Consider the following 15,649-nt stretch of genomic DNA (forward strand, 5'->3'; position numbering starts at 1 on the left):
CTTAAAAAGCGATCGGCAAACTTCTAAGCTGACTGAGAAGAAGATTTGCCATGGAAGGTTCTCTGACCTGAATCGAGAAACTCTGTTCCTCCATCTCATGCTGCCTCACCAGCGCATAGGTGGATTTTCCGGGGAAGTAGTAATAGAGTCCATCAAACGTTTCAAAATGGTACTGCCCCCATGTCCGGCAGATGCTATCTCTCTCCAGGCCTGAGTTATACACTGAGAGAAGAAATAGGATGAGACTTCAAAAGGGAGCCCGGGGCCCTACCTAAGACATCTGAGAAATACAACAAGCAGGGAGAGAGGAAGAGCCCAGGCCCGGTTGATACTTACCCGCCTGGCACCTAGGCCCCGTCGCATTGAACCGGCTGCAGTCGCAGAATCTCTGGTTCACACACTCTCCTCCGTTGAAACACGAGAACAAATCTGCAGGGGGAGTGCACTCATTCTGCCACTACCTGGGCCCAGGATTGACATCTCCAGAGCCTGGCATCTCACTGAGCCCAGCAACGCACCAAGTGGGCACCCCGACCACATTTGACGCTGTGGACCCATGGACAATAACTCCTATTCCTGGCCCAGGGAAGCTAGGCCACTGTGAGTGGAAAATGTTCACTCTCCCAAAAGGTATGTTTCTCACTGGGCAATCAGGATGACAAGGCAATTCTGGGTTTCCCAAGGAACTGACAGGGTTTCCACTGGACGGGTTCTCCCAGGCTCAGATACAGAGTCTGGGATGGACACAGGAGGAAGGGGGGGGCAGGGAAATGAACCTCTTCTGTGCCACCTAGGAACACAAGTGGGGGTGCCAAACTGCTTCAGCGAGGGTCTTTGGGGAAAAGATAGAGGGGGCACCATCCATCATTCTCTTCTCCAACACCTGGACTAGAGAGACTCCAATCCACGCGTTGAACATATTTGTGAACTGTATGGAGATAAGGGTCTGAAATCATCTGCCATTTTTTCAGTGTGAAAAATAGGAATGCAAGAAAGCACTGCCCGGCTTTGCCTCGCCATCCCTCATTGGCTTCTCTTCCCCTCCCGTCCACCCCATCATGAAGAAGTTGCCCATTTGCCCGAACCATTCCCCAGTTCCACTGTACCATCCACCCCTGAATGCGGTCACCAGCAGCTTACAGGGTAGCTCACACTTGGTGCTACGGCGTGGTCTGTCCCAGTGGGAGGACAAATAAATCGAGGTGTCAGATTCCTAGCAAAAAAAAAAAAAAAAGAAAGAAGCCCAGAAGGAAAAAAGAGCCAGTGATTAAACATGGGGCTCAGGATACAGCCAGATGGGATGGTCCTGTCATCCCTTTCTTCCTCATTTTCACCCATGGGTAGCCATTTAGCAAGGAGGGTCAATATGCTGACCACGAGGCCCAGAACTGCCAGAATCTGAAAAACCATCTTTATGAAGTTTCAACTACTGGCAGGTGAGATCCACCCCCAACGCCTTTATTCAAACTAGAGCCTGGCACAAAACTCCCCTTGTTTTAGAAAACAAAAATCATTCATCCCTGAAGAGTATCCGGCTAGCAACAGGGCCGGGGTCCCACCTGGGCTGTAGCTTTGCTGCAGGTCATGCCACAAATCATTGCTTAAACACAGCCCGACCACGACCCCTCAGAGCCAGGTTGAACACTTTCTCCATCCTCGGCCTTTTCCCTCCCAGAGTGTCACCATCACAGAATCCCCAACCTGGGTCCCCTCCATCCCTCCCTCCCTCCTTATCGTTTCATCCGCCTCCCCCCAGACAGAGTATCATTCCCTTTAGAAAGGTTGTTTCACGTGAGTGTAATTTCAGCACAAGCTACAGAAGTTCCCACAGCCAAATTCTTTCCACGGCCAAATTCCCGGCCTTTCTTTTGCCAGCAAATTGCCTTTGAGTCTTTTTTAGCTTCTGATCAGTTTCAGTCTCCCACGCTCCTTTGTTTGAGTCCCCAGCTTTCGATTATTTATTAAATTCCATTTCAGATTTCAATTCAGCTCATTTCTTTCTGTTTGTATTTTGGCATTCCTTGAAGAGCCCGTCTTCTTCGATTTTGATCTCTCTGGGTTTTCCCATCCTTCCTTACCCATTACAGATACTCACCACCATCACCGACAACAAACACTCCCAACCCTGGGACTAAAAATAGTATAATAACAACAACTGTGGTACTCATTAAGTGTTTACTATATGCCACACCCTGTATTAACAGCTGGGGTAAATACAAGATCAACAGGTGCCATATGGGGCTCATGGTCTAAGTACATGGGAGAACAGGTATTGAATCCCCATTTTGTAGATGAAGGAACCGAGGCACAGAGAAGTTAAGTGACTTGCCTAAGGTCACGTTAATCCAGTCACTCTTATTTATTGAGTGCTTACTGTGTGCAGAGCACTGTACTAAGGACTTACACAGCAGGTAACCTCACCGTCCCCCGTTCTCGCCTATCCCACCGTCAACCCCCGGGCCACGTCCTCCCTCGGTCCTGGAATGCCCTCCCTCCTCACTTCCGCCAAATTCATTCTCTTCCTCTCTTCAAAACCCTACTTAAAGCTCACCTCCTCCAAGAGGCCTTCCCAGACTGAGCTCCCCTTTTCCCTCTGCTCCCTCTACTCCCCCTTCACCTCTCCGCAGCTAAACCCTCTTCTACCCCCTTTCCCTCTGCTCCTCCCCCTCTCCCGTCCCATCCCCTCAGCACCGTACTCGTCCGCTCGACTGTATATATCTTCATCACCCTATTTATTCTGTTAATGAGATGTACATCACTCTGACTCTATTTATTTGCTATTGTTTTAATGAGATGTTCTTCCTCTCGACTCTATTTATTGCCATTGTTCTCGTCTGCCCGTCTCCCCCGATTAGACTGTAAGCCCGTCAAACGGCAGGGACTGTCTCTATCTGTTACCGATTTGTACACTCCAAGCACTTAGTACAGTGCTCTGCACATCACCCTATTTATTTTGTTTATTTTGTTTAATGAGATGTACATTACCCTGATTCTATTTATTTGCCATTGTTTTTATGAGATGTTCTTCGCCTTGACTCTATTTACTGCCATTGTTCTTGTCTGTCCAACTCCCCCGATTAGATTGTAAGCCCGTCAAAGGGCAGGGACTGTCTCTATCTGTTGCCGACTTGTACATTCCAAGCGCTTAGTACAGTGTTCTGCACATAGTAAGCGCTCAATAAATACTATTGAATGGAATGAACAGTAAGCGCTCAATAAATACTATTGAATGAATGAAAGGTAAGTGACAGAATCAGGGTTCAACCCAGGTTCTCTGACTCCCAGGCCTGCTCTCTTTCCGTTAGACCATGCTGCGTCAAGGGAACATCTTCAAAAAGGGGTTTAGGGATCAAGTCAGATTAGGACCAACTCCAGTTGCAGGAACTCCTGCTGCCAGTATAGCTTCATGCCAGAGGCTTCCCACCTCTTGGAGAGCGAGACGGATCTTTCCCATCTGGTTTCTAAACTAGACTCTTAAGTTCTAAAGAAGATCCCGTCACCTCTCACCATCTCAGGCCCAGCCTATTTTTCACCCTATTCCCCAAATGCCTCAACTCAACCGAAGTCTATTAGATTTGAAACGTGCCTACGCAGGCAGAAGGAAATGAAGATCAGAATCAAGGATCTGGAGGATACGAGCTAAAATCCTCCTGCTCTTCTATCCTCTGAACTTTAGGCTCACTGAGGTCAGGGAATGTGTCTGCCAACTCTGTTGCACTGTAATCCACCCAGCACTTAGTACAGTGCTCTGGGCATAGTAAGCGCTCAATAAATGTCATTTATTATTCAAAAAGGGCTAAATATAGTCCTCTGTGCACAGTAAACACTCAGTAAATGCCATTGATTGATTCAAGAAGGGTTCAGTACAGTGCTCTGTGCACAGTAAGTGCTCAATAAATGCCACTGATTGATTCAAAAAAGGCAGTCTATTTGGCTTGGTGCTGGATAAACCCCACAAGTTTCTGCCACTCTCCATTTTGCTTGGCCTATGTGAAGACAGCCACTGGCATGAAAAGCAGCATGGCATAGTGGATAGAGTGTGGCCCTGGGTGTCAGAAGGTTGTGGGTTCTAATCCTGACTCCGCCACTTGTCTGCTGTGTGACCTTGGGCAAGTCACTTCACTGCTCTGCACCTCAGTGACCTTATGTGTAAAATGGGGATTAAGACGGTGAGCCCCAGATGGGACACGGACTGCGACCAACCTGATTACTTTGTACTTACCCCAGCACTTAGAACAGTGTCTGGTACATAGTAAGTGCTGAAGAAATACTATTTTTAAAAAAATAAGATAATCAGGTTGGATAGAGTCCCTGTCCCTCATGGGGCTCACAGTATAAATGGGAGGGAGTAGGATTTAGCCCCAGATGTTACAGGTGACAAAGAACTACTAGCTTGAGTTTCCTCTCCTCTGCCTGCCAGTGTTACAGAGAAATGTTAGTTAAGGTGAAACAACCAAGTGGCAGGAAGTGAAAATCCTGGAGAATATGACCTGCACCAAAGAATTGCATAAAATCTCTTGACTTCTTTGATCTGTCTCCCTTTTCTAAAGCCATCTTTCTTTCCCTCTGGGTTTTCATTTTTTAAAAAAAATCAAATTATCCCATTCCCTCCCACTTTCATTCTATACTTTACCAGGGGCTCCACATACACTTACAAAATTAGGATGTCTTTTCCCATAACTTTATTTTCTTCTCGGAAAATACCCTGCCTTCCACTCCGGTTGGTGTAGAAGGCTCCTGTGTGGGGTCCAGATTGAAAGATGACTAAGAGCCATTCCTGCTCTCTGGACCGAGTCAGAGAATTTTGGGTCTTTACTGAGGCTGAATAAATTACCCATTTGTGATTGTGCCGAGAAGACAAATGTAAGTCAGAAGCAGAAAACGTTTTACATTTCAACATTTACATTTTTGGTGAAAAAAGCAAAGCACCAAAGCAGGCTACAAACTGCATATCTATCAAACAGTATTTATTGAATGCTTCCTGTGTGCAGAGCACTGCACTGTGTGGTTGGGAGAGGACAACACAACAGAATTCCTTGCTCTTCCTGATGCTCCCACTATTCGTAACTAACTTCTGTCAGCCTGTCTCCCCCTAAAACTGTGAGATCCTTGAGAGAAGGAAATAGGTGTTTGGCTTCTCCTATACTTGCCCAGCTGCTTAATACGGGCCTTAGCACTCAGTAGGCAATCAATAAATCCTCTACATTGTAAGTGCTGTTCGTGATCCGGTAACCTACCATTTTAAAACTCAAGTGTTGCTCTTCGCCCTCTGAGCACGTTTAAATGTCCACAACCGGCAACCTGCTTCCGAATCCTCTGAGCAAGTCCCTTTCATCAACTGTGCTTAGTGCTTCCAGTGTAGGCAGGGAATGTGTCCGTTTATTGTTACATTGTACTCTTCCAAGCGCTTAGTAGTGCTCTGCACACAGTAAGCGATCAATAAATATGACTGACTGACTGAATGAATGGTTACTAAAGTTTGATCCTGAAGCTTGATTCCATTTGGGGCAGTTTGACAATCATTTTTTCTCTACGATGCTCTCCCAGACATTTTAGTATGTACAGTGCTCTGCACACAGGAGGTGCTCCTTTAATACTAGGAGACAAGGAAATAAAAGAATACCAGCATCAAGTGCTACAAACATTTAACTCGATAGCACAAGGGATGTCCTTTCTGTGTTTGCAATGTGGCAGGGACTGAGGGTCCTTCATTGGTATAGTGGTGTCTTGTTTGAATACAAAGGACAACTATGTATAAACACTACTAATTGACTGACATTTCCCTAAAAAGCATAAGGAAAGCAGGATATAGGCATGCTCTCTATCTTATTAAAAGGACAACTCCTCCAAGACCTTCCTTAACTAAACCCTCATTTCCTCCTCTCCCTTCTGCATCACCTTTGCACTTGGTTTAGCACCCTTCGTTCACACCTCTCTCAACCCCACAGCATTTACGTATATACCTATAATGTATCTATTTATATTAATGTCTGCCTCCCCCTTTAGATTGTAAGATTGTTGTGGAAAGGGAACAGTGTGGCTCAGTGGAAAGAGCCCGGGCCTGGGAGTCAGAGGTAATGGGTTCGAATCCCAGCTCTGCCACTTGTCAGCTGTGTGACTGTGGGCAAGTCACTTCACTTCTCTGTGCCTCGGTTACCTCATCTGTAAAATGGGGATTAACTGCGAGCCTCACGTGGGACAACCTGATTACCCTGTATCTACCCCCAGTGCTTAGAACAGTGCTCTGCACACAGTAAGCGCTTAACAAATACCAACATTATTATTACCAACTCTATTAAATTGTACTCTCCCAAGAGATGATTACTGTGCACTTGTCCACAGTAAGCTCTCACTAATTATGATTGATTGATCGATATGGATGATTCTGGCTTGAAAGAAAGGAAAGGCAGAGGCCAAAAGGTTTTCATCCAAACCACTGTCATTATTCAAAGTACTGTAGGAAAGCAAGCCAACTGAGACAGACTCAAACTAAAGAAAGTCTGATGTTGCGTCGAAGACTTCACTATCAACTCTAGAACTGGGCTAGGCAAGACCCCCAAGATCTGTAAAGCGGGAAGACAACAGGCGGAGAGTTGTTTAAAGGCCATCTAATGAGAAGAGCGTGGGTCTGGAAGTCATAGGACCTGGATTCTAATCCCAGCTCTACCACTTGTCTGCTCTGTGATCTTGTGCAAGTCACCTAACTTCTCCGTGCCTCAGTTACCTCAATCGTAAAATGAGGGTGAAGACTGTGAGCCCATGCGGGACATGGACTGTGTCCAACCTGATTAGCTTGTATCTATCCCAGCGCTTCAGACAGTGCCCGGCACAGAGTGAGCACTTAACAGATACCATTATTATTGTTGTTATTAACAAATACCATTAAAAGATGCCTGCCACTTTTCTGCAGAGAGAGCAGGGTCTCCTGGAGGCAATTGGTGAAACCCAGAGGGTGGTTAAGTGATCATTTGTCACTGGCCAGGTAAAGTGGAGAGTGAAGGGGGAAACTGGGCTATTTCAATCTACCCTCCAGCCGGATACCCCTACCCTGCGACCTGCAGCCCCCGTGGAGAAGCGGCATTTGGGGAGAATTCAGAACGGTCAGCCCTGCCTGCCTCCGGTTCAGGCTTGGGCGAGGTGGGCTCGGGTCCGAAGGGCCCGGCGGACCCCAGTAAACCGGATGCTTGGCCCGGGATTGGAGCCCAGTGAGACTGGGGGCCAACCCCCCGCTCTAGCCCTCAAGTACCTGGTGTCCGGGACCGGCCGCAGGGTCTCCCATCGGATCCGTCCCTTGTCCGAGGCTGGGGAACAGAAGAGGCGGGATTGAGTGGGGCTGGGCTGGGGCAGGAGGAAGGTTGAGGGACAGGAGCCTTGGAACGAATGGGATGCGGATCCCCCTAACTGGGTCATTCGTTGCGCCTAGGGGTCCAGGGACTAGCCTGCCCCTTCCACACGCACATCTTCCCCCCTCCAACACACACACACACACACACATGTATACTTACACCTCCTCTCCTCTCCAGGAGCCAGGGCTCACAAGGACCGGCTACCCCGCCCCCCCCATTTATTCATTCAATCGTATGTATTGAGCAGTTAGTGTGTGCAGAGCACTGTACTAAGCGCTTGGAAAGTACGATTCATTCATTCAATAGCATGTATTGAGCGGTTAGTGAGGGCAGAGCACCGTGCTAAGCGCTTGGAAAGTACGATTCATTCATTCAATAGCATGTATTGAGCGGTTAGTGAGGGCAGGGCACCGTGCTAAGCGCTTGGAAAGTACAATTCATTCACTCAGTCGTATTTACTGAGCGGTTAGTGAGGGCAGAACACCGTGCTAAGCGCTTGGAAAGTACAATTCATTCACTCAATCGTATTTACTGAGCGGTTAGTGAGGGCAGAGCACCGTGCTAAGCGCTTGGAAAGTACAATTCATTCACTCAATCGTATTTACTGAGCGGTTAGTGAGGGCAGAGCACCGTGCAAAGCGCTTGGAAAGTACAATTCATCCATCCGTTAATTCAACCATGTTTATCGAGCGTTGACGGTGTGCAGAGCACCGTGCTAAGCGCTTGGAAAGTACAATTCATTCAATCGTATTTACTGAGCGGTTAGTGAGTGCAGAGCCCCGTGCTAAGCGCTTGGACAGGCCAACCCCTCCCCAACAAGGGGCTCCCTCTCCGCCGCCCCCAGCCCCGGCAGCCCTCGCCCCTCACTCACCCGGCCTCGGCCGTGCCCGCCGGGCCCGCTTCGGTGCCGCCCCCCGGACCCGTGGCCGCGCCTGCAAGACGAGCCCCCCGCACCCCGGCTCCCCGTTAGCCCCGGCCAGGGCAGAGCCGCTGCCCGGAGACCCCCGCCCCCCGCGCTCCGGCCGGTCCCGCTCACCTCGGGCCAGGCAGGCACAGAGCGGCGCGCAGAGTAGCGCGCAGAGTAGCGCGCAGGGGGCGGGAGCGAGGGGTGGCAGGGCCGGGGCCCCCATCCCGGGGTCTCCAGGGGCGGGGGGCTCCTCAGGCCTCCTCGGCCGGACCGTCCCAACGCTCCCGGGCCGGGGCAGGGACCGCCCCGCTCATCGCCCCGGCGGAGGCTCTGGCGGCCGGGCCGCCCCCGGGGGAGTCCAACCCGCTCCCTCCTCCGGCCCCGCCTTGGCCTACCGGGGGGGCCGGGCCCTGGCGCGGGCCCTGGACAGGTCGGGTCGAGGCGGGACTTTGGGCTTCATCCTCAGCGTGGCTCAGTGGAAAGAGTCCGGGCTTGGGAGTCGCAGGTCGTGGGTTCCACTCCCGGCTCTGCCACTTGGCGGCTGTGTGACTGTGGGCGAGTGGCTTCACTTCTCTGGGCCTCCGTTCCCTCATCTGGAAAATGGGGATAAACTGGGGACAACCCGATCACCCTGTAGCCACCCCAGCGCTTAGAACAGTGCTCTGCACTATCATCATCATCATACTGGTTAAGCGCTTGCTATAATAATAATGTTGGTATTTGTTAAGCGCTTACTCTGTGCAGAGCACTGTCCCAAGCGCTGGGGTAGATACAGGGTAAGCAGGTGGTCCCACGTGAGGCTCACAGTCTTAATCCCCGTTTTTTTTACAGATGAGGTCACTGAGGCACAGAGAAGTTAAGTGACTTGCCCACAGTCACACAGCCGCCAAGTGGCAGAGCCGGGATTGGAACCCATGACCTCTGACTTCCAAGCCCGTCCCCTTTCCACTGAGTCACGCTGCTTCTCTGCTTACTATGTGCCAAGCACCGTTCGAAGTACTGGGGGGCATCCAAGGGCATCGGGCCGTCCCACGCGGGGCTCACAGTCTTCACCCCCATTTTACAGATGAGGGAACTGAAGCACAGAGAAGCCGCGTGGCTCAGTGGCAAGAGCACGGGCTTGGGAGTCAGAAGTGATGGGTTCGATTCCTGGCTCTGCCACTTGTCGGCTGGGTGACTGTGGGAAAGTCACTTAACTTCTCTGTGCCTCAGTTACCTCATCTGTACAATAAACGGGGATTAAGACTGTGAGCCTCATGTGGGACAACCTGATTACCTTGTATCTACCCCGGCGCTTAGAACAAGACTCTGCACATGGTAAGTGCTTAACAAATGCCAACATTATTATTAAGCAACTTGCCCAAAATCATCCAGCTGACAAGTGGAGGAGCAGGGATTAGAACCCACGACCTCTGACTCCCAAGCCCGGGTTCTTGCCACTAAGCCGCGCTGCTTCATATACACGAAGCACTCAATAAATACGATTGAATGAATACATCGCGGACATCCGTGTACTTACACTCATGCACGTGCACACACACGGGAAGCAGCATGGCATAGTGGACAGACCACCAGCCTGGAAGTCAGAAAGTCTTGGGTTCCAATCCCAGCTCTGCCACTTGTCTGCTCTGTCCCGGATTTGGACACTCCTGTTTGAGGAGCAACGTGGATTCATGGAAAGAGCACGCACGGGCTTGGGAGTCAGAGGTCGTGGATTCTAATCCCGGCTCCGCCACTTGTGAGCTGGGTGATTTTGAGCAAGTCGCTTCACTTCTCTGGGCCTCAGTTACCTCATCTGTAAAACAGGAATTAAGACTGAGCCCCACGTGGGACATCCTGATTACCTTGTATCAACCCCAGATCTTACAACAGCCCTTGGCGATTAACAAATACCATTATTATTATTATTATTTACTTGTATTCATCTCAAGGCTTAGTACAGTGCCAGGCATATAGTAAGTGCTTAGTGCGTAACGAGTACAATTATAGTCACTCTTTCTCTCCATCTCTTTCTCATCTCTTTGTCTATCTTTCCTTATCCATCTCTCTGCATCACTCTCTATCATGGGCTCTTCTTCAGGGTTGTTGTTTTTTATTTTCATTTAAGGGCAACCAGAGGTTAATTAAACAATTTCACCTTGTTCACTATCCCTTCTCAAAGCCCACTTCCTTCAAGAAGACTTCCCTGATTAAGGCTTATTAATAATAATGATAGTATTTGTTAAGCACTGAACTATGTGCCAGGCACTGTACTAAGTGTTGGAGGATTTATTTATATTGGTGTCTGTTTATTTGTACTGATGTCTGTCCCCACCCCAGACTATGAGCTCATTGTGGGCAGGGATTTTCTCTCTTTTTTGTACTTTCCCAAGTGCTGAGTACAATGCTCTGCGCACAGTAAGTGCTCAATAAATATGATGGAACGAACGAATGATACAAAGCAAATCGAGTAGGGCACAGTCTCTGTCTCACATGGGACTCACAGTTTCAATCCCCATTTGCCAGATGAGGGAACTATTATTATTATTATCATTATTATTATTATGGTATTTGTAAAGTGCTTACTATATACCAGGGACTGTATTGAGTGCCAGGATGACACAAGCAAATCCGGTTGGACACAGTCCCTGTTCCACATGGAACTCACAATCTTAATCCCCAATGTACAGTTGAGATACCTGAGGCACAGAGAAGTGAAGTGACTTATCCAAGGTCACATAGCATATAAATGGCGGAGCTGGGATTAGAACCCAGGTCCTTCGGACTCCCTGGTCTGCGCTCTATCCACTAAGCCAGGTTATTTCTCAGTAGCCTAAAGTTTAGAGAAATAATCAAATTCCCTTGTCAATGTAGAAGTCATTGACGGTCATCTCATCCAAGTTATGGAAATTAGCTCAGGTTGGCAAACCTGGCTCTTCAGCCCATCCAGCAACCACCCAGAAATATTTTACACAGTCTGGGTGAAGAGGAGTAACTCATTTTGATTTCATAGGCTTAAGCCCTTAATACAATGCTCTGCACCTAGTAAGTACTCAGTAAATATCACTGATTGATTGTTAGGCCAATCGATCAATGGTATTTATTTTGAAAACAATTACATTTAATAAGCATTTACTATGTGCAGAGCATTGTACTAAGAGGTTGGGGAAGTACAGTACAACAAAGTTGATAGATGTCATTCCTGCCCACAAGGAGCTTCCGGTCTAAAAAGAAAGACAAACATTAAAATTGATTGTGGTAGGGCAAATAATAGAGTATGAGATTATTTAGCAAAGTATTGGGGGGCTGGGGTGAGTATCAAAGTACTTATGGGGTACCCTGTCCAGTACATAGTTAAATGCAATAGGGAGGACAGATAGGGGAAATAAAGTGTTTCATCTGAGAAAGCCTCTTATTGAGTGCTTAACTGTGTGCAGAACACTGTTCTAAGCACTTGGGAGAGTACAGTAAAATAGAATTGGTAGTCAGGTTCCCTGCTATCAAGGAGTTTACAATCTGGTAATCAATCGATAGTCTTTATTGAGCTGTGCAGAGTACCGTACTATGGCTACAAATAAAAATAATGGTATTTGTTAAGAGTTTACTATGTTCCAGCCACTGAATGAAAGAATGAATGTACTAAGCACTGGAGTAGAGATGAGCAAATCTGTTTGGACACTGTCCCTGTCCCATTTGGGGCTCACAGTCTCAATCCCCATTTTCTAACATTCATTTATTTGTTTCTGTTAATGACTGTCTCCCCCTCTAGACTCTAAGCTCATTGTGGACAGGGAATATGTCCTTTTGGTGTTACGTTGCACTCTCCCGAGCTCTTAGTACAGAGGTGGGCATACAGTAAGTGCTCAATAAATGCGATGAATGACATGATTCCTGTCCTCAGTGAGCTGACAATCTAGCCGGAGAAACAGAAGCTTAACCTTTTCAGCTATTGGTGGTGTAATGGCATGTGAAGCACCCAGTATTAATGATGGTTTTTGTTAAGTGCTTATTGTGTGCCAGGCACTAAACTAAGAGCTGATAATAATTTTAAAATCCCACTGATATTTATTATTTATTTCTGTATTTATCTTAATGTCATTCATTCATTCAGTTATATTTATTGAGCGCTTACTGTATGCAGAGCACTGTACTAAGCCTTTGAAAAGTACAATTCAGCAACAAATAGAGACAACCCCTGCCCACAACGGCTCACAGTCTAGAAGGGGGGAGACAGGCATCAAAACAAGTAAACAGGCATCAATAGCATCGATATAAATAAATAGAATTATAGATACACATCATTAATATAAATAGAATTATAAATATGTACATATATACACAAGTGTTGTGTAGGGTGAGGAACAAGAGCAAAGGGAGTGAGTTGGGGCGATGGGGAGGGAAGGGGGACCAGAGGAAAAGGTGCATTTAGTCTGACTCCCCCTCTAGACCGTGAGCTTGTTGTGGGCAGAAATGGGTCTGTGTTGTATCGTTCTCTCCCAAGTGCTTAGTACAGTGCTTTGCACACAGTAGGCACTCAATAAGTATGATTGAATGAATACATTTTACAGATGAGGTAACTGAGTCACAGAGAATAATAATAATAATGTTGGTATTTGTTAAGCGCTCACTATGTGCAGAGCACTGTTCTGAGCGCTGGGGTAAACACAAGGGAATCAGGCTGTCCCACGTGGGGCTCACAGTCTTGATCCCCATTTTGCAGATGAGGCAACTGAGGCACAGAGAAGTGAAGTGATTTGCCCACAGTCACACAGCTAAGTGGCAGAGGCGGTATTCGAACCCATGACCTCTGACTCCAAAGCCCGCGCTCTTTCCACTGAGCCACGCTGCAAGTAAAGTGACTTGCCCAAGGTCACACAGCAGACAAGTACTAAGTGTTTGGGAGAGTACAATACAGTAGAACTGGCAGACACAATCCCAGCCAGAAAGGTAACTTCACACAGGGGCCCAAAGGTAAATTTTCAGACTGTGTGGACGGGGCTTTGAATCAGTGGGGGATGAAATAAGTTCAGATCTGAACAACGAATCCCGTCTCGTCCCCTTTCCCTCGCCACCCTGGACAAAGATCTGTTTCACTTCCATGGGAATCGTTTTTAAGCCAGGAATTCCTCCCCGGCCGAATCAGCTTTCACATTTGTTACTGCTGTGATCGATCTCTCTCTCTCTCTCCCTAAGACTCCCCCAGGCCCCTTCCCCAGCCTGTCCCCCTCCCCCCGGGCGGCCCAGGATCCGGAATTTCCACTGCGATGAATAAATCAGAAGGTAACGCGACTCCAGTTCCCCAGCAGTGAGATGCCCCCAGCACAACTACCGCCTGCTGCCCTGACCGCAGTCTGACCGCCGGTCTCTCCTTGGGTCTGCCCTTCTTCTTCCCCCCGATGGAGCCTCTGGGGGCGGGAGGAATGGGGAAGCAGGAGGGCCTGGTGGATAGAGTCCGGGCCTGGGTTCTAATCCCGCCTCTGCCATAATAATGTTGGTATTTGTTAAGCGCTTACTCTGTGCAGAGCACTGTCCTAAGCGCTGGGGTAGATACAGGGTCATCGGGTTGTCCCACGTGAGGCTCACAGTTAATCCCCATTTTACAGATGAGGTCACTGAAGCACCGAGAAGTTAAGTGACCTGCCCACAATCACACAGCTGACAAGTAGCAGAGTCGGGATTCGAACCCATGACCTCTGACTCCCAAGCCCGGGCTCTCTGCCATGTGTCTGCTGTGTGGCCTCGGGCAAGTCACAACTTCTCTGGGCCTCAGTTCCTCATCTGTAAAATGGGGGACTGAGACTGTGAGTCCCACAGGGGACAGGGACTGTGTCCATCCCCATCTGCTTGTAACCACCCCGTTGCTTAGAACAGTGCTTGGCACATAGTAAACCTGTAACAAATACCGTTATTATTATTACCATTATTATGATGATGATGATGATGGCAGGGAGAACCAGGGGGCAGTCGGGGGGTCCCCCCAGCCCAAAGACCGAGCTGGGGGAAGGTGACTTGTGTGATGGAGAATGATGACTGGGATGGGGGGGGAGAGATCCTGGCCTCAAATCAGGGGAGCAGGTATCTCCATGGTGCCCTTCCCGCACCCCCAAAAGAATTCTCCGCTCCCCTTCGCCCCCAACCCGTTCCAGTTGAGTGCACGGCAGGGATCGTCCCCCCTCGGTCCCCTGCGCCCCGACTTTAGGGAGTTTCTCAGAGTTTCTGAGAAGCAGGGTGGCTTAGTGGAAAGAGCCTGGGCTTGGGAGTCGGAGGACCTGGGTTCTAATTCCGCTCCGCCCCTTGTCGGCTGTGAGACCTTGGGCAAGTTGCTTAACTTCTCGGTGCCTCAGTTATCTGTAAAATGGAGATGAAGATTACCTGATGACCGTGTAGCTACCACAGGGCTTAGAACAGCGCTTGGCACATAGTGAGCGCGTAACAATTACCGTCATTATTATTATTAGACCGTCAACTCGCTGAGGACAAGGGACAGGGTCGTGGGTTCTAATCCCGACTCCGCCACTTGTCAGCTGGGTGACTTTGGGTAAGTCACCTAACTTCTCCGGGCCTCAGTTAGCTCATCTGTCAAATGGGGGTGAAGACTGTGAGCCCCACGCGGGACAACCTGATCACCTTGTATCTCCCCCAGCGCTTAGAACAGTGTTTGGCACATAGTAAGCGCTTAATAAATTCCATCATTATTATGACTATTATTAACCTGTTATACTGTTAATATAGCGCTTAATAGTCTGCTCCATACACAATAAGCACTCGATAAATACAGGATTTATGTGCGGAGTCAGACTGTGCTGTGGAAGGGGAGGAGAGGAGAGGAGAGGGCAGGACTGGGCTGGACTGGGCGGTCCTTCTTCTCTCCTGGCCCTGGCCCCGCCCCGGAGCAGTCCTCGCCTCCGCCCGCTCAGGAGAGACCCGGCCCGACCCTGCGCGGTGCGCTGCGGCCATGGAGAGGAAGGTGGCCCGGGAATTCCGGCACAAGGTGAGAGCCGGCCCGCTCCGGGAAGTGGCGGGGTCGGCGGCTCCGGTGGGCGCCGGGAGGGCCGGGGGAACAAGCAAGGAGCCCCACTGCCCTCTCCCCACCTCCCGCCTCACCTTCCTCTCCCTTCCCCCTCCCGCCGTTCCCTTTCTCCCTCCCCTTTCCTCCTCCCCTCTCCTATTACCCTCTTCCCTTTTCCCCTCCTCTTTCCCCCTCTCCTTTCCCCCTCCCCTCTTACCTTTTCCCCTCCTCTTTCCCCCTCCCCCCTTTCCTCCTCCCTTCTCCCCCTCCCCCTTTTCCCTCCTCTTTCCTCCTCCCCTCTCCCATTTCCCCCTCCCCTCTCCCATTTCCCCCTCCCCTCTCCCATTACCCCCCTCCCCTCTCCCATTACCCCCCTCCCCTCTCCCATTACCCCCCTCCCCCTCCTTT

General features: G+C 49.3%; 2 protein-coding genes across 3 annotated transcripts in view; one reads left to right on the forward strand and one right to left on the reverse strand.

The window, feature by feature from the left end:
* OTOG (otogelin) overlaps positions 1-7,299 on the reverse strand; it is a 126,639-nt gene extending 119,340 nt beyond the window's left edge. The window contains exons 1-4 of the mRNA XM_029061316.2: positions 7,247-7,299; positions 1,141-1,213; positions 337-429; positions 68-222 (exon numbers count right to left, since the gene is read on the reverse strand). Of these exons, the coding sequence (XP_028917149.1) occupies positions 68-222; positions 337-429; positions 1,141-1,213; positions 7,247-7,279 (354 nt within the window). The 5' untranslated portion in view covers positions 7,280-7,299. The remainder of the gene's footprint in view (positions 1-67; positions 223-336; positions 430-1,140; positions 1,214-7,246) is intronic.
* Positions 7,300-15,125: 7,826 nt separating this feature from the next.
* The window catches only part of USH1C (USH1 protein network component harmonin), a 70,653-nt gene continuing 70,129 nt past the window's right edge, over positions 15,126-15,649 (forward strand). For both annotated transcript variants that reach the window (XM_039911372.1, XM_039911371.1), the window contains exon 1: positions 15,126-15,223. In XM_039911372.1, coding sequence (XP_039767306.1) covers positions 15,188-15,223 — 36 coding nt within the window. In that variant the 5' untranslated portion in view covers positions 15,126-15,187. The remainder of the gene's footprint in view (positions 15,224-15,649) is intronic.

The sequence above is a fragment of the Ornithorhynchus anatinus genome, chromosome 3 (genome assembly GCF_004115215.2).
Source record: "Ornithorhynchus anatinus isolate Pmale09 chromosome 3, mOrnAna1.pri.v4, whole genome shotgun sequence".
Classification (NCBI taxonomy): Eukaryota; Metazoa; Chordata; class Mammalia; order Monotremata; family Ornithorhynchidae; genus Ornithorhynchus; species Ornithorhynchus anatinus.